Source organism: Pomacea canaliculata, linkage group LG11, assembly GCF_003073045.1.
Source record: "Pomacea canaliculata isolate SZHN2017 linkage group LG11, ASM307304v1, whole genome shotgun sequence".
NCBI lineage: Eukaryota > Metazoa > Mollusca > Gastropoda > Architaenioglossa > Ampullariidae > Pomacea > Pomacea canaliculata.
In genome coordinates, this window is record NC_037600.1 from 18826516 (window position 1) to 18852085 (window position 25570).

Here is a 25570-nt window from a genome sequence, read left to right on the forward strand (position 1 = left end):
AATAAAACTATTCCCTTACTACTGGTGGAATCCCAACCAATTCATCATCATCATCATCATCATCATCATCATCATCATCATCATCATCATCATCATCATCATCAACAGCTAAATAAAAAGACAAGTATGTCAGCTGGAGTACAAAGCCTGTGCGCTCGTATTAAAGATGTTTTTCTAATCTTCCAAACCTAGGAGTTGGTAAGTATTGATTCAACAAAACAAAAAAAAAAAAAAAAACAACAAAAATTGAGTGAGGAGCCAGCATATCAGTCTGACGATGCTGTGTGACAAGAATTCCTCGTTATCATCTCACCCCGACATGCGACAGCCATTACCTCCACGTTGAAGAGCGCTCGTGTGCCGGGTACTCGCAGCCACCAAAGCTTTCGCCCAAGATGATTGGACGCTCTAACACTTATTTTATTGCTTTTCTCACTATACCCAGAAGGTCTGCCCTTTCAACATTCTCTCCTTGACAACTTATCGTTTGGTTCAAGCGCTGAATGCCTGGGGAAATCAGAGAAAATAGTGAGGGAGTGTCCCAGCATGCCCGACCTCGCAACGCCCTCGAAACTGAATGTCGGGAAGGGCGGGTAGCAGCCGGATGCTGTAATCAAGTCTCAGAGTTTTAAAATTTACTTATTTTTTTAAATCAGAATAAGAGTTTTGACCGCCAATAAGCCGTGCAATTCAGGAGGCAGGAAGAAAACAGAGGTCAGTCACAGGTCAAGGTTTGTCGAGGGTCGTGACAGAGGACTGACTCACTCGTCGTTATTGTCATTATTATTACTACTAATATTCTATGAGGTGTTTAGTAACTGGTTGTATTAGTAGTTTCATAGACTGTAGAGAAGAGGGAGTTCGTGTTTTAAGTTGCTCAGGGAGGTGAAGATGAAGTCGAGGCAAATACATTGTGTCGCCGCCAAGATGGCGTCTTAAACAACAAAATCCTCATCTGCAGGACACAACGATAACGTGCGTTGCAACAGAGTTATCCTGATTGGCGAGCTCAGGAAACATGAACAAACAACATCAATCTGATTATCATGCATGTTCCTGCAGCTGTGTAAGGCAGGGTCATTCCAATCATTTTCTGTAGAACAACAAAGAAGATGAGTCACGTGCTGTGTGCTGTAGTTGCAGACTGTGCATTGACCCGACCCATCAAACATATACTTTACTTTCTTTTATTCATTTTAAAATGAACTTTCTAGCTAAACTACAGTAGAATGGTTTCATGATTGCACGCTACTGAGATTAACAAATCAGGGAGGAACAAGAATTTTCATGTGAGCATTAATACCTTCCTATCTGAGTGGATTTATTTCCACTTTAATTTTAGTTTCAAACAATAAATAATAAGTATTTGTTGGAATGTCTTTGATAGTACTGCCTTGCTGAGACCTGTCACCTCAGACAAGCAGTTACAAACTTTTGGTAGGTGAGGTCTTTCGAAGAGATTGGAGGGAGTGAGAGAAGAAAGAGAAAGACTTTGTTGCGTGTAAATACGAATGTACGAATGGGGGAGGGCAAAAAAAAAACAAAGAAAACTCACATACACATATGGGCAATAACTAACAATACTATTGTACTGACAAAACAATGAGTACTGTACAGGCAATACATAAATATCAATAAGTATTGCAGTGGTATAACATAACAAGTCTAACAAAGAGTTAGTGTCGAATGTAGAAGGAGAAAGAGAAGGAAGGAGAGGTGGCAGACCTGTCAGTAAGTAGCAAAGAGAGTTTTATAATTTGCTGACACAGACGACAGAAAAAGAAACAGGCTGAATGGCGAAAAATAGAGCCAACCAGGCAAAAAAGAACTAGTGTCGTTTTTTTCTGGCTTGACCGCTGACCTGCCTGCGATTGACCCCTGGCACCGCCCGGACTTTTGATTAGGGGTCGACCCCCGGCTGTCGGCACAACCAAGACGCGGCCAAGCCTCCATCCACAAGCGGAAGCCCGCGTGTTTACTTCCGCTGTGTGCGGACAAAGCCGTGGCTGGCATCAATCTCTCTGGAACATCATTCGCCGCCTCGTTGTTACCACAACACCGGGACATGCCGCGGGCATGGCGCACCGCCGGCTGCAAGGGGAATTAAGTGGTAACCAAGGGAAACAACGCGCCCCTGGTTTCCGCTTCCCCCGCAAGCTCCCTCTGGCAGCCATGATTAATCCCAGAGAAAATGACGAACTGCACGCTTCGGGTTTTTTTTTTTTTTCTTTCCTTTGTCGCCAAGGTTTCACCTTATTCTGCTGTGCCCACAGACCCGCCGATCCCAGTCTGCCACTCACCCCGCCACCCCATCGCTTCTTCTCTCTGTAATCATTCGATCAAGATGGCATCTGACCTAGCAGCAGTGACGTCCCGTATACCTCGTTAACGGCGGTCACGTGACTAGAGACAGCTGTAGGTAGTGCGTGACAGGCTTGATGCAAAGACGAAGAAGATGCGATGGAGGCTGAGATGTACACGCCGATACTTTCTCCTGCCTTTTCGATTTTTTTTTTTTTTCGAGTTTGAAACATTTGACCCCTGCTTTATTTTAAGGAGACAGCTTGCTGCTGCTGTCGCCATAACCTGAATTTAAAGTGCAAACGACTCTCGACGACCACAGACAGTCTCGTTCGTGCAACAACAGTTTGCGAGATTTGCACATCCATCAACAGGCTGACTGCGACCCAAGTCTTTGGGTAACTGTGCCACGAGTGTAGACTCAACGACTGCAAGACTTATTTATCATTGTAAGCTATGATGGGAGCACTGAAATAAAATTTTGTCCTTACGATAAAGAATGATTTTATTTTGTCTCAGTTTACATAATAAAATAAAGCACAAATCTTTTCAATGACTCGAGCAAGTCATTCTTCTTCCTTTGACAGACAAGCTGGCGCCATCTGTATACTTCAGAGCTACGGCAGTTTTATTATTCTCATGATATGTTTGCATGTATTCATCTGCATATAATAGTTTATTCCTTGTTACTCCTCGAGGAGCATAGGGCCGCAACAACACCTCGCCAACGGACCCGGCTTAGGGCAGTCTCCCTCGTCCTTTGCCTTGCTCTCTACTGTTCTCTTCCAAGTCTGCTTCGGTCTCCCAACTCTCCTCTTCCCCTAAGGGTTCCAGTCAAGTGCCTGCTTGACAATGGTGTCAGCTGGTTTGTGCAGGGTGTGTCCTATCCAGCCCCATTTGCGCTTTTTGATGTCTTGGCTAGTGGAATTCTGGTTGGTTCTTGTCCACAGGCTGCTGTTGGAGATCTTTTCAGGCCATCTTATTTCAAGAATATGTTGTAGGCATCGGTTGGTAAAGGTCTGCAGCTTGTTGTTGATGGTGTTTGTCACTCTCCAGGTTTCAGAACCATACAGTAGGACTGCCTTCACATTGGTGTTGAAGATGCGGAGATAGGAGACTAATGTCATCTGCAAAGTCCAGGTCCTCTAGCTGTTTGGTGAAGGTCCACTGGATACCGGTGTTGTCTTGGGTTGTCTTGCGCATAATCCAGTCTATGACCATAAGGTCGGTGATAATATTCAACCCTGTCTTACGCCTGTCTTCATTACGAAAGGTTTAGTCAGTTTGCCGTTGTCGATAAATTGGCAGGAAGAGTCTTTCGTACAACCTCTAAATAATGTTTATGAGCTTAAGTGGAATGCACAGTGGATCATCAGAGTCCGGATAACATTCCTGTGTACACTGTCAATGGTCTTCTCAAAGTCCACAAAAATTATATTATGCGAAACCAGATGGAATGGAAGTGGCCAGATCAGATTAACATCAGGAGAAGGTGTCTCCAAGATGTCCGAGTGAGGAGAGATGCAGATGTTGCTTCAGACCACCAGCTCCTAGTGGCAGTCGTGAAGATTAAGCTGAAGTCCTTCATTGTCCTTCCAGCAGGCAGACCACAAAACAAGTTCACTACTCAGTTCCTCAAGAACAAGGAAAAAAGGTATGTGTGTATGAGTGTGCCGTTATATATAGAAAGAAGAAGGAAATTGACAGAGACAAATATGGAAACAAAGATAAAGGAAGGAATATATCAAGCTGATATAACGCACTACATTTTCAGTGACAACTCAAAAGAAAGAAAGAAGAGAGAATACGTGTCAATGACCTCCAAGTTCTATCAGGGGATTGCATTGTTTTGCTGTTTGGTGCACGTGGCAGGGAGGAGGAGGCTGAGGGCGTGCCGGAAACCTTTAGCGAGCGATTAAAGGCCGACGTTCAATACGAGGCCACTGTCTCTTCCTCCATCATCATCTTGGAGCTCTTTCGTCCGCGCACGTGTTTGTGTTTGTGTGTGTGTGCGTTGTGTGTGTGTTGTGTGTGCGGTGTGTGTGTTTGTGCACGCACAGGGTTTCATGCCCGTTTAAGATGGAACTGAAAAGGGGGTAGAAAAAATAAGGGGGAAAGGGCAAGAGGCAGATCACAATTCCAGTATAATTGATCGATTCTGTTCGTTCTTCTGCTCATCTTCATCTTCTAGTGTCCGAGAAACTTTCTAGTCTTGCCTAATGGAAGCATCGCTGACTTAAAAGATCATCGTGAGCTCGCCGCCATCCCGGGTAATTAGGAGGAGGCTACAGAAAGCTGATGCTGAAACCTGATCCGTCAGGTCTGGGATGGAACTGTTTGGATTTATGGAATCGAATTTCCTGTCTTTCAAAATTTCTTTACTTCGGTTGTTTGACTAATATATTTGGCGGTATTATGCTAGATGATTTTGCGTTATCGTTGGAATGAGTGGAAGAAAAAAAGGAAACTTTCTCACAACCAATTCTGAGATGAAGGGTACACGTGCCTCAGAAAGTAATTTTACTTACTCAGGAAGAGTGTAGCCAGGGAGTTGTTACGACTTTACTCCGTTCTCCAACAAAAACACTGCACATTGGAGATGCCGGGGATCGAACCCGGGGCCTTTCACATGCGAAGCGAACGCTCTACCACTGAGCTACATCCCCAACATGACCACGGTGATATGAAATCAAAAAGAAACTACTACATACGTAACCTACTTACTTCACAGCAACTGCGGTTATATATGTTTGCATTAAAATTGAAGTGAAAGCTTATCATGTGAAGCAAGACATTAACGCCGATGATGTCATCATTAAATTTTTTAATTATCTATCAAAGTCTGAAGATAGATATTCTTAGCCAGCTGTTAATTCCTGCGGGTCGTCATGTTGATCGTTCGCCGTCCGACTTAAGGGAAGTAATCGGTAAAAGCAGACCGTGAACTAGTTACCAGGTGTTCTCCCTTACATTCTCCGTTGCCTTTTATTTTCTTACTCTACTCACAAACTTTCAACTGCAAAACCTCATCACAGTTTGATGACAAATATTTGCTAAATATTTGGTGGAAATATCACAAACGTACTTGTATCATCAACAATATTGTTTACATGCGCACGATGTGTATGTTTTATCTGCTTCGACTTCGATGGCTGAAAAATCGTGTGTTCAGTGTGTGAGAGATTGAGGAAAAGGAAGACACCAATATGAGAGAGTAAGATAGTAAAGAAAAGAGGTATGAAGCAAAGAGAGAAGAAATAAACTTAAGGAAGGCACAGAACAAGTTGTAGGTGAAACAGAGAAGAGGCGATAGAAGTGGGGAGGGAGATAATTATAATAAAGGAAGCATTGAGATAGTAGGGCAGGGGAGGCACTCAAGCTAAGTACAGGATCTTATTTACATACCTCATCAACGACTTTTAAACGCTTTACGAGAAAATTCAACAGCTGTATAATCTTGTCTGTAGAATTCTAGTTTTATACATGTACTGAGTACTTTGCAAATAGGAAGTTAGACACCGGACAAATGTTTAAAAATAAGCAAAAATTAAGAATTCTTATATTTATTTTTATGCTTATGATTATCTGTTCATGTCCTTATCCTCTCTTCTATTTTGCACTCCTCCCTTTTCTCTTTTTGCATTTTACTTCACTCGTCACTCTCCACCATCACCTCACTAACCACGTTTCGCAAAAGACTGAAGACCCATCTGTTTCTTTCAAACCAGTCTTAAAATACCAAGAAACACTTCTGTCTATATTTTTTTACTTTTTGGTGTTTTATATATTTGTTCACTTTATCTTTCTTCTTTTGTTTTTTCTGCGTAATGAGCATTCTTCTGAATGGATACCTGCGCATTACAAATCGACATCATCATCATACTTACTTATTTATTTAGGTAGTTTACTGGGAGTATCTAGCTATTCTGAAATCGATCTTATCATCTCAATGTCTATCTGTTTTTTAGCACTTTAAAAATTGTATAGCCATTCAGAATTCGATCTTATCATCTCAATGCCCCCGATATTTTTATTTATTTTTAGGGTAAGTGGGTTAACACATGAATATGTTAACCATCCTAAACTCGATCTTACCTGCTCAAATCTCTGCATGAGTGTTCGTATGTGTGTTTGGGATGGAGGGAGTGCGTGTGCGTGTTTGCTTGTTTGTTTTCACTTGTTTGCGTGTCTGAATGAATCCTTGGTGCTATCTTGGACATAAGAACATATGCAATTCGGACTCTACAATACCTGGACAAAAAGGACATGACAGGGTATTAACATTGTCACTTGGATTGATCGCAAAACACAAACGATGTGTCTAATTATATATATAAGAAAAACAAGCGAGAGACTGAAAAAATCACATGACTACCCACAGACCTGTTTACTTGGTTTAGAAAAAGACCATCTGTTACAAGCTGTAGGGGGTCAGGTCGATGCCCAGACGAGGGTGAAGCCAGTGGCTTCGTCAGTAACCCTGTCACCAATCGATCTGTAACAAGGGATCAAACTCCCTCGGCGACTTCCAGGCTTTTTACCGTCTCTTTGTTTGCCAAGGGGCATAATTTCGTTGGTAGTTTCCATGGTAACTTAGTTACTGGGCCCGAGTTAGTGTCGTGGCTTGTGGCGAGGTAGGCAACTATGGGGCCGTAAAAAAGGATTTTTTTTCTTGGAGGGCTCTGAACTAGACCTGTCCGCGGGTTTTCTGGGTCCTTCTATTACCTTTCCTTAAATGCAATTTTGCACAGACACACACATACAGCAACACATCTTATTATGGATGATTAAAGACATAAACCCGTGCACAGAGGAAGGAAGGTAGATATATCTATATAACAGATGATGGTGTCATAGGGGTTAAGGGAGGGAGATAAAAGATGACAGTGTTGTATACATCTTATTGCAAAGAGAGCAAGGGAGAAAATGCTAGAAGAAAACGATGATGAAATGATGATGATAATGAAAAAAAAGAGGATGAGAAATATATGACAAATAGAGAATTTCATCTGTTCACCATGAGCGAGATAAAGAACCATCGTCTTGTTGTAAAACAAATTGTAGATGGGGGACATGTGAGCTCCTAATGAGCAGAATGTCGCTCGTCTCGTGTTTCTCGCGTTTCAAAGAAGTACGAGCGACGGAAGACAACCAACCTTGAGAGGAGTTAGAGAGAAGGAAGAGAGAAGGGTTGAACTCTTTGTGTGTGGACTTCAGCAAAAAGATATCTTGTCGTGTAATTATCAACCGGAAAACAATATCACCGCCTAAGCTCCGATGTTCATTTTCTTTTCATGAAAACAGTTTTTCTTTAAATTTAAAATTTATTTGTTCTCTCTGCATTCCTTTCATTTTTTTTTTTTCACATTGTAAATTTCTTGACCTATCTACAGCTGGCTGCTACTTCATAGATTTGGAACTTTCTGATAAAAAAAAGATGTTGGAACAATATATTGGTCATACGAACAACTACAGCGTTATTGTCCAAGATTTGCTGAATTCTCTTGAATATATGGAAGATGAAATGTGTGAATAGGGATGGGTATTGAACCTCTTCTACTCGTCTTACAGAGCTAATGTCATTAAAAGCTGCTATACACCCAGGGTTAAAGCCTTGAAACACTGCTCTTGGTTTCAGCCCCCTTCTCCCCCTCCCCATTTCTTGCGACTCCACAAGATCTGAAGACAATCCACAGCAAAACTAAAAAGTACAAACTTTGTTATGATGATCTTCGAGCTCGGCAGGAATACATTTTCACTTCTTACATGTCAGACATCGCTAGAATGAATCAGGTTTCACACACACACCTGGACACACAATCACCACACTTCTCTTTGTTTATAAAAATACCGATTACAGTAAATAACCTTTCAAGTGTGCTTCTAGTAAACGTGGGAAGCACTGCGGAGTAAAATAAAGTCGTTGTCTGATGACGAGGCGACTAACGTGTCTGTGTAAAGGTTAATTGCTCGGTAACATTACTAGCATGGCTGGCGACAGGGTAATTGCTCTGTCACAGTTTCAGGTAACCTTGGACACGTCATCATGCCCTGACTGTTGTGGAGTGAAGAGGTTGGGTAGAAACTCATCTTCCAAGATTGAATTGTATGTGGGAGCTGAAGTTAAGAATGTGTGACGCACGCTCGGTGTCGTGCGGCTCTCGCTGAACTTCGCCTCGTCTGCGTCGTTCGTCCTTATCTACTGACGATCGCCACTGTCTGATGACGATTGCCACACCTCACTGTCTGCAAGGGTCGATAACTGCGCAACTGTTCTTTGTGGTGGGGTCGGCTTCATGCGAGGTCTTTAGTTGGACTTAGCCTTAAGCCCACGTTGTTCGACTTAACTTCCGAAATTCTCCGTTAGCTTGCTTGTGTATAAGATGCTGACACGAGTCTTAAGTCGCTGGGCTCAACGGGCAAGTCGTTTATTGAGAACAAACCTAACGACATCGACTTGCACTTGACTTGCTGACCAGGTTTATTTTCCGGCCTGAAATGAAAACCGGTTTGGAGACCGAGAACAACTCCAAATGTCTCTTCTTTTGAATGTAGAATCCCGACAACATTACATCCAGTTCAGTGACTTGCGGTGAGAGGGAAGTGCGGTGTTACAGTCGCCATTAATCTCGGAGACAGCTTTTGTGGGGGAGAAGTGAAGAGTAGGGGTTCCGCATCTGCTCTCCCTCCCCGTCTTGTTTTCGCCATTCTACTGGGGAATCAGGTACCCACTCTACAACAGGGAAAGTAAACCACATAGCTCGGGTATCGAACTGGTTAGTAGAAGGCTATGCAAGTTCAAAACGTTTTCTGACCACTAGGTTCTCCGCTTTCTCTTTGCACGAGACAGTGTATCCACAGACCACAACAAAACTGCTGTTTCAGTAGACACTTCTGTTTAGAACTGGTTGAATTGACTTCTGTATAACAATCAATATTATCACAAAGATCCCTGCTCCCAACAAAACTTACGATACACTTATTTTTACGTTGCGCATGCGCAAATGATCAAATCAACAGATGAGGACGAGGTTCTGTCAGAGCGACTTTAATTAGGTGGGCGACAGCTTTCACCGGAGGCAGTGGAGCGTGTCGGAGATCAACAGGCTTCTGTAGACACCAGGATGGCGAGCAGGTGATTAACATCGTAATGTCGCAAACTACGCAGCTGGTCGGGCGAAAACGAGGCTCGTCTCGACCTGAGGGCAATGACAAAGTGCGCACTTTTTATGGAAACTTTGCAGGAAGCTATCAGTTATTTTGATACCCAGTCATCCATGTCCTATTGAAATACCGTTTGGGCTGCTAGTGTACATAGACTAGACCAAAGCTGCTTTTTCTGAAAAAGCTTGAATTCTAAAAAAAGACATTTTTTGCACTGTACACTGAAGGTCTAACGATAAGGCTCGGCGTGCCCTCGGAAAACTTCTAATTAAGTCCACAAAGTCATTATTTTACCTTTCCTGAAACGAGATCAGGTGAATGAAAACTGTACTAAAAAAGTTGAAGATAAACACAATAAATTGTTGAAATCTCTATGGGACTGTATTTATATCATTTTTCTACCGGGAACTTCACCAAAACTAATGAGTAACTGAACTAGAAACCGAACTGACCGGTTGCTGGAATTAAGGTGTTGTTAGCTCATCAATCTCTTATCTTTCCAATTAAGTATAGAATTCTTTGGGACGAAGCAAATACTGTTCAGTCTCATTGCCAGCTTTCTTTACTAATATCTCCTTGCCGGATTCCTCTCCTGTTTCCTTGCCAGTTCTCCCAACGACTTTCTCCTTACCAAGCATCGAAAACAGCTTCGTCAATCAAGTAATGTAAATCTAGAAGTAAAGGAAGATGTCCATCACTCACCGGACCAAAACTGTTTTCCAGAAAGGAAACTCGAAGGATCTTAACGCCATCAAAGGAAAAGAAACTGCAATTAACGAAGGCTTCATTTGAAAGGGAAATGGCTGCTGGACCTCCGAGCATCTCAGCAGTGAAATGAGGAATGAAGCAGGTCAGTCAGTTCATGAATTTTAAGAGGAACCTGTTGGGTATTTGGCAAGAGAGAGAGATAGGATCTCTTTATCCACTGGAGGCTCGCGAGGAGGACAATGGGAGGAGTAGACACAGAGCACTTGGGTGTAAAAACGCATTAATGTTATAATGTGTTAACAGTTAAAAATGGTAAAAACAGTGGTAAAATATAATACATCATTATAACCAAACATAAATTCATATATACATTGGAAATTTTAAGAAATAAATGCACTTATAACCATCTTGCAAGCTGTACTTAAACATATCTACTCCTTGCACATTGTTCCTCATGAATGACTAATTATTCAGACTGACTAATTATTAAGACAATGACTATTTATTGAGACACCGAGGGTCATGTAGAAAAGTTTGATTCTCAACTCTTAGGCTGTTGTGGCTATGGTGGTGATGATGATGGCATGGATATCTGCTATTACAAAGTACAAAATGTGGTACAACTACCCTATAAAGTGCTTTGACAATGTGTTCCTCTCATCAATCCCAATAGCTAAGACAGATCAAGAAGAACATTTCTGTCTCCCCTCTTCCATACAAAAGAAGCACTTGATGCTTCCACTGTTATCACAACTTCATCTAAATTGAAAGTTTGGAATTTTCTGAGGTCGGATCTCATCCTATATCGTTTGTGTGTGCACAAAAGTTAATGTGATTCGGTAGTTTAAACAAATTATTTTGCAATTTTTTTCAAAGCAATCCATCACTCTGTCAATTCTTTCAAAAGCCCTTGACATCTCCAGCTCATTGACTTTCCCCATTCAAAACTAGACCCGTACTTGTAAGAGAGAGAGAGAAAGAAAGAAAGAGAAAGAGAGAAAGAGGAAGAGAGAAAGAGGAAGAGAGAAAGGAGATCCCCAGAGAGTTCTAGAGCGCCTCTAATGCTCGGTGACTCAATGAAAAATTATCCGCAAGCTTTCACCGGCGACTGTCCATCATTGTGATCAACCTGATGCAGCAGCCAGATGAAGACAGGGAGGACGAGAAGCTGTCGTCCTCTGCTCGCCTCGCGTTTTGTCGATGGCAACTGAATGGTGACGAGCTCAGATGGACTTGTTACAAGCTTAACGAGTGATTTACATTGTATCCATGCTCTCCCGTCTCTAACTCTTTCTATCCTTTGTGGGTTGCAGGCGTGACCCAGGGTAACTAGATTTTTCTGATTGTAAATGTGTTGCCACAGATACAGGTCATGAAACGCCACAGTGGAAGGACACAACGGAAAACGAATTTAATCACCTTGTAAGCAACAGAAACTAATTGTAAACAATGTAAGTTAGACAATGCAACTGGAAACTAATTGTAAACACTGCCAGAAACTAATGTAGGCTCAGAGTCACAGTTAAAAGTTAAGACGACTGCACAAGATATTTGACATCAAAAGAACTACTGAAATAAAAATGGAGTTTACAAATTAGACGAAAAAAGAAGAGATTGTCTGGCACACGAATAAACCTGTGGATTATATTAAGATGGAGGAATGGAGACACTACCACAATAATCTGAGAAATGCCATCGGGGTGTTTGAGGTGAATATTAGACCGCTGATGTTCACTAACTAGCGAATTTATGGCCCCCGGGAGAGTAAGCGACGGCAGGAGGCCAAGTGGATGTATGTGACCTGCGGTGAGGTCAGGAGGTCAACGTTCGGAAGCAAATATTGGTGAGTCTTAACGGGAGTTGAAGGAGAGACGAAAATAAAAACGAAATCTCTTGGGTTCCATTGGTCCACATTGCTTTTCTTGACACTAACATTTTCTGACTATTTCAGCATTCCGAAATTCCCGTTTCTTCAGTATTTAAAAAAATTGCGATCGTTGAAGTGGTGAGCAAGTGGTGGTCTTTAAGGGACAAAGTACGAGGGTGATCAGACTTTATTCAGACAGTAACACCTCTCACTGTTGATGCTAATGCCAGAAGCGCCCACCACCACAACATCGCTGTAGATGTTGCATCAGGTGAGCACCGTGCAGGATGTCTTGAAGTTTGGAACATCGGTCTTCCTTCCATCGCCTTACTTCCAGATCCTCTGAGGATCTGAGACCAGTCAGCTGCACCCTCGTCACCAAAGCCACTGCTCGTGACGTGGCTTACATAGGACGATCCCATGATTCAGAGCGACCTTATAAACTAACCTAATGTCTAATTCCTGACTTACAGAACACGCACACGCCTACACACAGACTTTATTTAGTTTTACAGGGTTAAAGTTTGTATCGTAATAAAAGGTTATTTTTCCATCAGAATGCCACACCCTCCTCCTTTGATATTTTTATTTCCCTTCAGTTTTTTCCGGCTCCTCGTTGCCTCATCTGATCACAGTAAAAACACAGAACCTCATTCATTATGTGCGTCAGATAGACTTAACAGCCGCCACGACCGGAACCTAATTAGATTCTTTCCCTTGTCTCGGTGTCCTGTCGATCCCGACACGCAAAGTGCTCTCCCCCTCCGCTAACCTTAACGCCCGTTGCCTGCTGCTGCTGTTGCTGCTGATGCTGCGACGGCGCCGTCGCCAGGGATCAATGGCTGCCACGTGCCGAGCTGTAAATCTGATCACAAATTAAAGGATCTCACGGTCTGGCCTATCCTCCTTCTGCCATTACAGCCTTCCTCTGTCTTTCCTGCTCCAGCCTTCCATGCACTTTGGTATTTCCTTACACGTATCAGATAATGGTCGGAAGAGGACTGGCAGTCGAAGGTTCTAGAGCCGGGTTTGTAGCGACCCACAGAGATACCTGTCTAAAACGCCGACATCAACATTCCTCACATCGGATGTTGGAGGCACACGATGCTCGGGACGTCCCAGGCAAAGTCCAGGTCATCGTGTATGAGGACATCACACTGGAAACCTCTTGAAACCGTTATTGATAATAGCAACATCGTAAAGCAGAAAATGGGGATTCGAGTTCAGAATTTGTTAACTGCCTGACAGATGGAATAACAGCAGAGATGTTGAAAGCAGACGTGAATGTGACAGCTCCCAAGCTGACTGAAATCTTCAGGCAAATTTGGGAATCAGGGCAGGTCCCTGTTGCGTGGAAGACAGGGCTCATCTTCAAGTTACCCAAGAAAGGAGATCTTGGAGACTGCAATAATTGGAGGGGCATAACACTTCTTTCCCTCACCAGCAAGTCTTCAGCAAGATTGTTTTGTCAAGACTGACGGCAGCTCTTGAGAAAGACCTCCGACCACAGCAAGCAGGATTTCGCCCTGGGCGATCCTGCTCCGAACACATCTTCATTCTGCGACAGATTCTGGAGCAGAGCAACGAATGGAACACACCGCTGTACATCAATTTCATCGACCTGGAGAAGGCTTTTGACAGCATCCACCGCGAGTCCTTATGTAAGATCCTGAGGCATTACGGAGTCCCTGCAAAACTTGTTCAGGTCATTGCAATGCTGTACAGCGACTTCAAATCCCAGGTTGTCTGTGACACGGAGCTCACAGACCCCTTCAACGTCAGTACCGGGGTGAAGCAGGGCTGCATTCTGTCGCCGTTCCTCTTCATCCTGGCCATGGACTGGATCATGAAGACTTCCACCGACAGCGAGAGGAGAGGGCTCAGATGGACCATGACTATGACAGCAACAACAACGCTGGAAGACTTGGACTTTGCTGATGACATTGCCCTGCTGTCACACCGCCACCAAGACATGCAGGAAAAAACAAAGGCCTTCTCAGAAACAGCTGGAAACCTTGGCTTGAAGGTCAGCACAAAAAAGACTAACAGTATGAGAGTGAACGCCAGAGTCCAAGACAGCATCAAACTAAATGGAGAAGAGATTGAGGAAGTTGACAGTTTCACCTATCTTGGGTCCAAAATGTCAAACACTGGGATGCGGAGGTAGAGATTCGAGCCCGACTGGCGAAAGCCAGTCAGGCCTTTGCCTCACTCAGGAGCACATGAAGGCAAAAAACATCAGCCAGAAGATCAAGCTGAGAATCTTCAAGTCAAATGTGATCAGCACCCTCCTTTACGGATCAGAATCTTGGAAGATGACCAAAACCATCAGTAACAAGCTTGACGTCTTCCAAAACAGATGCCTCAGGCGCATACTTAACATCTTTTGGCCAAACACCATCACCAACGAAGAACTCCACCGAAGAACTGAAACCCATCACCACGCAGGTTCAACGAAGGCGTTGGCGATGGATTGGACATGTGCTCCGCCAGCAGACAGCAGACCTTTCCAGAGTCGCCCTACGATGGACTCCAGACGGCCGAAGAAAACGAGGCCGCCCAAAGGAAACTTGGAGAAGAACAGTGGAAAGGGAGATGAAAGGAAAGGGCTGGACATGGGGTCACCTAGAGCGTGTTTCAGCCGATCGACATCGGTGGCGGACTCTGGTTGAGGCCTTATGTGCAACCTGATGCACAAAGAGGAATAGATAGATAGATAGACAGTTTACTGAAAGACTTAACAACATGACATCAACATTCCTATTAACTGTAAGAAAATGTTCAAAAGAAGACCAGTGCAATGTACATCTTCCTCAGACTTTCTATAAGACAAGTTATTGTTGTCCTGTCAGGCAATGAGAGTCCTAAAAGCATTTGGCCGGTGGTCAGGGCAAGGATATGACAGCTGCAACCAACCGTTAAGATACAGATGGACAGACACCAAGCTTCCGGTTCTGTGGTTATTTCCGTTCTATAGAGCTCACCACACTTGCCAAACTTTTTAAAATTTAAGTAAGGATCTGATAAGATATATGGAGCTCTCAGTAACCAGCTCCAACAGCAAGAAAATAAGAGAATCGTATTAATGAATAAAATTAACAATTTACAAAAATGAAAAGAAAGAAAGAAACAAACAGAAAAGTAAAAAAAAAAGACTAAAAAAAAGAGAAATAAGATTCGATGTGCTCGCGTTGTTATTTCCTATTTTTATGTAGATCAAGCATGACTTATAAAATATCTGCTTGGAAGGAAAACAAAGGTGAGAGAGACAGGTATAGTTAGTACAAATTTAGTCACAACTAAGGTATAAATGACAGGAAGTGACCTTATAGGTTTTATAACCGCTAACTGGATCCTGGAGTAAAAAACACATTAATGACAGCTTTGCTTCTCAGGCGTCATCGTGACAACAGGCTTGATGACAACGATTTTCCCATCAACCTTCGACTGTGCAGCTGCCACGGAGGGCGCGTGGGGGAGACAGCTCCTCCAGCTTTAGTTTCACCTGATCCTGCTTGATGTGGTGTGTCGGGTACAGGTGCACATACATCGTGTACATCATGTACAGTCCCATGAACAGTCTCGTGTACAGTCCCATGTGTGACGTCACGGACTGTACAGTGTACGGTCCCATACACAAGCCCCGTGTCATATCATTTATTTAAATCATTTATCATACCATTATAATGTTATGTTCTGTGGCATGGACAGTGTCATGAAGCCCCATGCTGCACTGTACAGTGCCAAGTACTGTTTCAAACGCCACAGTAGCTGTTTACACCGGCTAAAAAAGTCAGTAACTCCTGGTGGAGAGAAATAATTTCTCCCCGGGCGAGTTCTCTCGATATCAAACGCCGGCTGTTACGTAAGAGAATGTGAACGGTTGTCAATTAGGGTGTCGGGTATGAAGCCTCGTATACAATATCTTAAAGGCATTGCATGTGGGTAGCCTTGTAACCAAGCATTTGCCACAACTTTCATGGTGGCGAAAAAAGCACAGTAAATGCCGTTAAGGAGGAACATAACAACACGAATTCATCGTAACTCTTAGTCGCAACAGACCAATGTGTAGCTGTACTTGTAAAATACGCATGTGTGTACTCGGGTACATGTACACCACTCACATTTGTACTCGGGTACATGTACACCACTCACATTTGTACTCGGGGGATCTTCACTCGGGCACTCTTGCCCTCAATTGTTTAAATGAGCATAAAGTTGGTCTTTATTGCTTACAACAGCGTGTTATTGTTGTGAATTGTTTATAGCAGCGTGAAGAATGAAACATCCTGTCTCGAAACAGCTACTAGTTCCCAGATTCGGCCCCTTACCCACGTGACCTCCTGTTCTCTCGTTCTAACACGAGGCATCTTTACCGTTAACAGTTCAAATGTCGGTCAACTACATCACTGGGCCTCGTTTTCGTATATGAACTTCAGTTATGACATTTTCTTTCCATCATCATCATCATCATCATCGTCGTCGTCGTCGTCGTCGTCATCAAGCAGCTTTCATTGGCCAAACTACCTCCCACAAATGTCGTCTGCCGTCTGCAATGGTCCTTATCTCAGTACTCGCTTCCTCCAGCCAGACTTAATGGCTATTAAGAGTCAACTTAGAGGCTCATCTTACCAACCGAGCCAGGCCAGGCCAGCCAGCCAGCCAGCCAGCCAGCCAGCCAGCCAGCCAGACAGACAGACAGACAGACAGACAGACAGACAGACAGACAGACAGACAGACAGACAGACAGACAGACAGACAGACAGACAGACAGACAGACAGACAGACAGACAGACAGACAGACAGACAGACAGACAGACAGACAGACAGACAGACAGACAGACAGACAGACAGACAGACAGACAGACATGTACCAAAACAGATCGAAGAGGCAGGAACAGAAGGCGTCAGGCCGCGCCCTCGGTAAGCCAAGGGCAAACAACTGGCGCACGATCTTCTCACCCAGGCCCGTGTGATGAGAGAATGATGCAGTCGCTTGTCTACCTACTTCTCCTCTTACTGCACTTGTTTATTATTCTGCTTTTCCCAAATAATAATAATAATAATAATAATAATAATAATAATAATAATAATAATAATAATAATAATAATAATAATAATAATAATAATAATAATAATAATAATAATAATAATAATAATAATAATAGAAGGTAGTTTCTAAGTTTCTATAGCGCCATCTCCTGTTCTCGAGATAAGCTCAAGGCGCTTCACAAACGTCAAAAGGTGATGTGACGTCAAAATAAGATGACGACATAACAAAATGACGTAGGTGTGTAGCAGACTGCGATGGTACACAAGACAACAATGAACCTGACAAGGTGGTTGGATGCTCGGTGAGCAAAGACCCTTCCTCGTGGCCGTGATGTTTAGTGTGGGTCATGGCAGTCCGAATGGGGTCATTGCAATTTATTTATTTATTACTGGATTTTTACAGCGTAAAGCTTAATTTGTGACGATCCATAAAGAGAAGACCAGAGATTTCTAGAAGCAGTCCGACTAACAGGAGTAATGACTGTTGATGAGAATGTTATTGCATTCCGTGGTATTGCACTCCTTCTTTGTTGTCACCTCAACATCCCGTCCGGTGCAGTAGCAACAGGCAGACTTATCGACCTGTCGTCGGTGATGGTCCCTCCGCGCCGCCACTGCCGCTGTTTATTCCACCTCATCACTAAAGATGCTCCACGGGAAGCTGTCAGTCCTGTCTCCGTCACACGCTCTTTGTCTCCAGTCGCAAACCCACCGACGTAAAGGCCTATTCCCACGCTGCAATGTTGGGCACTTTGCGGGGTTTGCAGCCCCCGCAAAGCCTTGTCGAGTTGTGCACACGGCACGCAGAGAGGCCTTGCCGCTGGATTGCAAGATATAGAACGCGTTTCTATTTTCCAGCAAGGACGACCTACTTTGTAGAGCTGTAGCCAATCGGAATGCTTGAACACAGTAGGCTCCCTTTCCACTCTTGAACACAGTAGGCTCCCTTTTCACATCAACAATAGCCATGTGGTCGGACGAGAACTGCCTGAAGATGATTGCGATGTGGGAAAATTATCCGTGTCTGTTCGACACTGGAGACCCAGACTACACGAACAGGTATAAGGCCAAAAATGCCTTCACAGACATTGCCCGTGCTATGGGCAACGGGATAACTGGTAACAATTTTCTTATCTTTGCTTCGATGATTGTGTACTGTTTAGATCTAGTGATTAAAACATTGTTAAAGAATGATTTTGTACTGTTTAGCGATTCAGTGATTAAAACACTGTTAAAGAATGCATGAATCAAGATGTGTGCTGCTGATGCTAGTGATGGCTTATATGAAATAAATAAGTGTAATGATATGCCATACCAGAAATACTGAGAATTTCGCCATAGAAACATAAGAAAACAATTTTTCTCACGATGATAGAGTTGCTTCATCACAAAACACTCTACATGATAAATGAGCAGCTTTCATAATCTTTGTTGATTAGCTTTTGTATTAATAAGATTTAGGATATTAAAGTCTAATGTTTGCCTAATTTCAGAAAACGATGTGAAGCAGAAAATGCGTTCACTAAGAACGTCTTTTCTGCAACAGCTGTGTGCATACAACGGCCGCTGTAAAAGCGGGGCGTCTGCACTTGATGTGGCAGAGCCTACATGGCGTTTTTGGAAAGCGCTAAATTTTCTGAGACCCTTTATAAAAACAAAAAAGGGTCAAGACAACCTGGTAAGCACTTTGAGTTAACCGCTAATATCTATATTTTCAAACTGGCAATAGCCTCTGTGTGATAGTCTTAACATTTATTTTCAAATTATTTTTATCAAATCTGCAATATTTCAGCTCTAGTTGTTTAATTGTCAAATTGTTTTCACATTATTTTACAACACGAAAGTGTCAGTACAACTTTTTAAATGCTTTAAGATATCTACCAATATCCTTGTTTGATAAAATTTGATTATTTGTTTAACATAATGATAAGGACCAACTTTATTAGTCCCAATGGGTAATTTTAAGATGGGAAAGGTTACAGGTGAAAAATAATCAAGATAATATGTCGATCACAGATCAGACACACATGGTTATCTCAAAAGAATGCATTATGGTTTCTCGACACAGAATGCACACAAAGAAAAATAACAGAATGCTGCAGTATGCATCTCCATCATTCATTTAATAGTTAAATATTTTTTGATTTTCAATCAGAATCAGTTTACTGAATAGGCCATCAGCCCTTTTCAAGGGGGGTGCATAACCATCAAAGATATATATCAATAGTAATATAATTATAGGTAAGCACAACATGCTCATGTGCAAGTAAAGATATGCATTGTCATTTAACCATACATCATACAGTTGTATAAATATGCAAGTACAAATATATACTCATCAAATTATTTTTAGTCACAAGACAACATATAACCAACTAACAGTAACATATCTTTGGTCTAAGTCACAGTTTTTCTTATTTCCAATGCATTATAAACAAAAGAGGCAAGATGTGCAGTTTTCAATCTATTATCTGAAATGGAAAAGGGAAGGGTGCTTGGAATATTTTTTAGAGATGAAAAGTTTACGAAGGTCCATATATTTAGGGCATGTAAGGAGAAAGTGCTGTTCAGTTTCAACTATGTCAGGGCAAAAGGGGCAGTTCAAACATTCTGATTGAGTTAAAAAATAACGCTGCTGATGGCATTTAAGTACAGTTATACCCATTCTAAATTTTATGAAGGTATCTTTTTATGCCTCTGTGTTTCAACCAGACAAGATAGCTGCTTAAAATAATAGGAGTCTTGAATGTATTGTATGGGAAATATCTTGAAATGCTTTGAATAGCATTATGCCACTGTTGGTGGTGACAGTTTATCAGTCTCTGCTTCAGGATTTGTAGGAACAGTTTCAGTTTATAACCTTTTGAAGGTGTGAACCTTCTCCATGCTATCATTACTGGTACACAGACCCCATATTTCAGAGCCATATAAAAGTATTGACTGACCTGTGCATCAAAAAGTTTGAAAAACAGGTTAGGTGAAGTATCACCAATGTACCATAACAGTTTGAGAATACATATAACTCCCTCTTTGCTTTTTCAGCAATATCTTCTAATGCATGTGTAAAAATACAACTTGTGGAGAAAACTATACTCAAGTATTTGTATACATTCACAATTTTAAAAAAAGAATTACCACATAACCATTTTTCTTAACCACATATAAAACCAGCATTTCAAAAAATCAAGACATTTGATTTATCAAGATTAACAGTAAGATTTAAAGACTGTGAGCACTGAAAAAGAATGTTCAACTGGTTCTGCTGTCCAATGATTGTATCGGATACAAGGGCAACATTGAAATACTATACATTTATCAATTTCAAATCGTTCAAGCATCATGCTCATATACTTACTCAAATCTTAACCAAATACAATATGACTTTGCCATGGCACGGTGCCCTCCTCATTCACGTAATTTTTCACTTCCTCGCGCACAAGTCTGGCATCAGTGGAAGACCTGTTGACTGCCGCATTGTTAAGGGGCTGCAGCTGATGTGGATTCTGGCGCCAGTCTCCCTCAATTAATCTATGGCTTTCAGTGTCTTCCCTGTCAATGAAACAGGGTGGCACAAACTCTTGGTCCACTTTAGATCTTAAGAAGTTGTGGAGTGCAATACATGCTAGTGTTACTGTTGTGGCCCGTTCCGGGCTATGGGCCATTGGTTTCTGTAAAACACCAAAGCGTGCCGCCAGAATGCCAAACACGTTTTCTACAATTCTTCTCGCTCTCGACAATCTATAGTCAAAAAATTCGCTGTCGCCTCCTCTCCATCTCCTCCTCAGCATCTTGTAGGTTCTGAATGACTCTTCTGAATGGGAATGGCTTTAGTAAATATGTTTAAGGGAAAGGCATCGTCCCCTACAATAAAATATGGACAGGTGTAACACGGCCTGGGAGAGGCACTGGTGTTGGAATATTAAGAGTGTTGTTCTCAAGAGCAGCAGCTAGAGTACTGTCTCTGAAAACACCAGCATCACCTGCCCTGCCATTTGCTCCCACGTTAAAATACAGAAATCTATATTTTGCATCTACAACTGCCAGAAGAATGATGCTGTGGAACTTTAAATAATTATAGTGTGTTGACCCACCAGGGGACCGAATGGCAACATGCTTGCCATCTATGGCTCCAATGCAGTTTGGTAGATTCCATCGCTGTGCAAATTCTAGTGAAATTTGTTGCCATTCTGCCTCAGTACTTGGAACCTGCAACAACAAAACATCACATTTTAGCAGTATAATATACATGTGCATCTATCTATAGCATATTTGCATGTACAAAGCATAAACAAGATTTATTGAAATTTATTTCATGAGTATTTTATCTAATTTCCAGAGTTTGGCATCAACAAACTCCTCGGAATCCTCAGAAAAACCCCTTGTTCCAGAAGAGGAGACAGGAGATATCAGAGTTCTCCTCACTTCTGTGGGGGCCAGCTCAGGAGAAACAGCTGAAGCAACTGCTGCCCCAACCTCACCCAGTGTGTACGAGCAAACACCACCACCAAAGGTACCAGACTGTGCAAGAAAGAAGAGGAAGGTAGACAAATTAGACACCACCAAGCCAGCTTCACGGGCTGTGGAGCTTCTAGAACAACTGCATACGTCCAGGGAGAAGTTCATGGAGAAAGCAATGGCGGAGCCAAGACAGGCTACCCCGAATGAGTTGTTTTACCAAATGGTAGCTCGTACAACGGAAAACTTTCCTGACGACATTCGAGATCAAATGCAATCGGATGTATTTATAATGATGCATGAGATTAGAAAGAAATTACAGAATACCACTTCATTAGAAAAATAAACATCAAGTATCCCAACTTGTCTTCAGCCATTATGTATTGTTCCGCAACATACCAGCATGAGTCATTTATAATGGAAACTCATTTTTGTGTTTATTTACTGATAACTTGGAATTGAATAATATAATACTGATTGTCTACTTAGCCTGATGTCTGTGTCAAAGAGACACACACAGAGTCCCTGCCAAGCTACTCGGATGTTACCTGTAGCAACTGAGACTCTATTTTGGACTTGTGTTTCACCTTGAACCAACGGATAGCATCACGGACCTCTCTATGTACAAATTTTCTGTCGTGGGCAGAACCGTGAAAAAACACGTTTCTTTTTGTAAAGCACTGCTTTTAGGCCTTGGTCACCCAAGGTTTGTTGTTAGGATAAACATAAACTGCTTGATGGACTGGTGCAATCTACACTTTTTTACTCCTAACTGTGTGTTAAATGTCTGTATGAGTATGTATGCCTGCCCTTGTGAGCGAAGACAAATTTCTGTCCTGGGTCTCCTCGACAGACAATAAAGTCTTTTTGATTTGATTACACATTTATCAACAAATCTGACTGACAATGAGGTTCCAATATAATAACACCGCAATCATTCATCGACCCTAATGATGTACATCCATATTTTCTAAGCTTTATCAGCAGTGTACCTTTAAAAAATCCACTCGAAGAATCCTGTACAATGCTGCACACGTATCCATCACAATTTTGTGGATGGTGTTGCCTGGAATCCGGAAAAGGAATGCTAGGTCAGCAAATGAATTGCCTGAAAAAAAAAATCAGATCTTGTCTGTTCCTCTGTAATGCATTCACAAAAGTGTGATCCCACACAACATCTTGGCAGTTAAAACTGAACACTTGGCAATAACAAATTATATAGCAACTACTATAAACAATCAATAGTGATGAATTCTGCACTTTTGTTTCTTTATGATTTTTATTCACTGAAGCATTTTGCCAAATTAAAATGCTATATCGATCAATCAAGATCACCACCACAAAGACAAGTTGTAAAAAACAATGCACTAAAGTGGTATAATAAATGTGAATATTCACAGCAACTGCTATAATTGCCACCCCACCATTTCCCGTTTAAGCTTATCCTTTCTCGTCTCTTATATTTTCATTTCTTTGAACTGTTACTGCTAAGTGTGCTTCCTTCTAAGGTTCTTGTTACTGCTATATCTGAGATAAGCATTTAGTTTTCCACACTTTCTACCCTTCTGTACATAACTTATAACTAAACATTCTCGTCACCAACCCAAGCAGCAAAAAAAAAAAAAAAAAAAATGCATACCTGAACCAAGGTAACGCAGGGTCACTGCCAGTCTTTCTTCTGCTTGTATGCACTGTCTCATGACAGTGTCTTGTCTGCGAATTGCAGGCTCGATTAAATGAAGCAGATCATAAAATGTGGCAGACGACATGCGCAAAAAGCGTCTGCACTCCCGTGAATCTTCTGACGATATTTCTTTAAGCAGACACGAATAAGCTCCGAATCGGCTCCTTCGAGCTACCCACTCCCTCACCCACATCTTTTTTTCTTTCTTCTTCTCTCTCTCCTCTTCATGTAAAATAACTAGAGTCGCCACAGTTGCTTCGAAAAGTATCTCGTCTTCGATGTAGCCTGCCATATTGTTAACTTCCCACAATGCAGTGTGCGGATGACGTCAGTTCGCAAGACACTTGTGTGGCCTTGCTACGTGGGAATAGGACGCATTGCGCAAAGCTGTCTATGCGCAAGTTCTTGTACAAGAAACATTGCAGCGTGGGAATAGGCCTTAAGCACAGGCCTAACTAAAACACGTTCAACCGGAAGTACGACGAGCCCAGCTGACCTGACCTCTATTTCCGCTTAGTGACGGTAACTCGCGACAGGAGGAGGAGGCAAGCGGAAGGATTAGGTAAGGCGTCACGTGGCCCAGGGCTGGTCGATGCCGTCTAATGGTCGAAGGGGGAAAGAAAGGGAAATGATTGCTTCCAAGAGGATTTCTCCCACATCATTAAGCACACGCAAGAGACAGGAACAAGGGGAGTGAAGGAAAGATAGGCACTGCAAGAGAACACGTGACCCCTACCTTCACCCTTCACTCCTGCTCCCTCTCTCACTCTCACTCAGCTCTGGCTTCTTCTTTCTTAGATGCTCGGGAGTAAAGATATGGAGCATTTGTTTGTTTGTTTGTTTGGTTGGTTGGTTGGTTGGTTTGTTGGTTGGTTGGTTGGTTGGTTGGTTGGTTGGTTGGTTGGTTGGTTGGTTGGTTGGTTGGTTGGTTGGTTGGTTTGGTTGGTTGGTTGGTTGGTTGGTTGGTTGGTTGGTTGGTTGGTTGGTTGGTTGGTTTGTTTGTTTGTTTTCCGCTGGTATCAACTAAGCAAATGTTGAGAGGCTTTAATTAACCCTCTCCTTCCAGACACATAATAAAGAAATATTATCTTTGCCCCCCAAAACCTAAATATATATATTCAGTGGATATACACTCAAGACCCATTCATTCTCTCACGCGTTCACACACACAAACACACTGTTTGATATGATTTGTATTATTGAGCATGTATAACAACAGTTGTTACATTGCCGTCACCGCGACTGCGGTCTAATTTTCAAATGAGTGGGTTGCTGCTGACAACCAAATTAAACCCCAAACTGGAATTAACGTGTTTCTAAAATTACCCGCTTCCGCAGGAAAGAAGGGAGACCGGTCATTAGAAGATTCCAGACACGGAGTGAGTGTCAAAGCCAGGATGCCGCTTGAGGCCCAAGACAAGCTGGTGAGGATGCCCCGGAGAGAGCAGCTCCTTCAGCAAGTAAACACTTGGCCCAGCCTCGGGTCAAACCCTAAGTGTGGCAGGTGGTCTCGGTGAGCCAACACCAAATTTGGCACAGAACCGTCCCTGAGCCTCCCACCATTAGATCCTCCTTAATAAATCATGCAAAGACTCGAAATCACTTTTCTATCTTGCGGGCTGCTCTCAAAACCTCTGAATTATTGCCATTATTTTCAAACTATGCATATTACGTTTAGATTACGTTTTTATTGTTGGTGGGAATTTCCATTTCTTGTCCAATAATTCAGGATTTATACGACGAAACCTCAAAGCACCGGCCTGCTGACCGGCTATAGTTTGCTAAACATTCCCTGCTATATGCTATTCTCATCACGTAGATCGCGTGACTGACGTCCAATTCACGTAGAGAAAATTTCCCTGTTTGTGTGTGTGTGGGGGGGGGAGGGATGTCTGAAAAATGCCTTGACAACATATTTATGTAATTATTGTTCTTTGACCTGCTCATCCCCAGCAAATGGCGATCTAACCATCCTTTGCTTTGTGTGGTCTGGAAACACTGAAAGTACGTGTGTATGAAACACTGAAACATCACACACATTCTCTATGGTTTTCAGTCGACCATTGTCTCTATTTGGCATATTCTCAAGGAAGACTTTCAGTTCGATGTGAGATCTTCAGACCTAAAATTCCATGAACTCTTCGTGAAGCCATTTTCAGGTCAGGACAGGGACTTGGCAAACAGGACCATCAACATGTTTGTAGCAGACCCAATCCTTATCTGTATTATCACCTAGTGGACATTTTGGTTGATGATTTTTAACATTTCATAAAGTAAGGCCATAACAAAAGCAAAAGAAAGAAAAAAAGATTATGGAAACCCCTACAGCATAGGAAATG

The 25570-nt window shown here is 42.4% G+C and overlaps 1 protein-coding gene and 1 non-coding gene across 2 annotated transcripts; both read right to left on the reverse strand.

Moving 5' to 3' along the window:
* Positions 1–4895: 4895 nt before the first annotated feature.
* On the reverse strand, positions 4896–4967 carry Trnaa-cgc. The gene has a single exon. It is a non-coding gene; the product is annotated as a tRNA-Ala (tRNA).
* A 15487-nt stretch (positions 4968–20454) lies between these two features.
* LOC112575809 (putative nuclease HARBI1) lies at positions 20455–24044 on the reverse strand. The gene is made up of 4 exons (XM_025257836.1): positions 23187–24044; positions 22540–22655; positions 20958–21298; positions 20455–20641 (listed from the first exon to the last, which is right to left on the reverse strand). The coding sequence occupies exons 1-4, from the start codon at positions 23521–23523 to the stop codon at positions 20455–20457; spliced, it is 981 nt and encodes a 326-aa protein (XP_025113621.1). The 5' UTR covers positions 23524–24044.
* Between the last annotated feature and the right edge of the window lie 1526 nt (positions 24045–25570).

Excerpts from the sequence above, each read along its gene's own strand:
- LOC112575809 (XM_025257836.1), bottom strand. The coding sequence starts at position 23,523 with ATGGCAGGCTACATCGAAGACGAGATACTTTTCGAAGCAACTGTGGCG. Across the intron at positions 22,656-23,186 it reads CCTGCGTTACCTTGGTTCAG|GCAATTCATTTGCTGACCTA; the intron begins GTATGCATTTTT and ends TTTTTTTTTCAG. Across the intron at positions 21,299-22,539 it reads TTCGAGTGGATTTTTTAAAG|GTTCCAAGTACTGAGGCAGA; the intron begins GTACACTGCTGA and ends TTGTTGTTGCAG.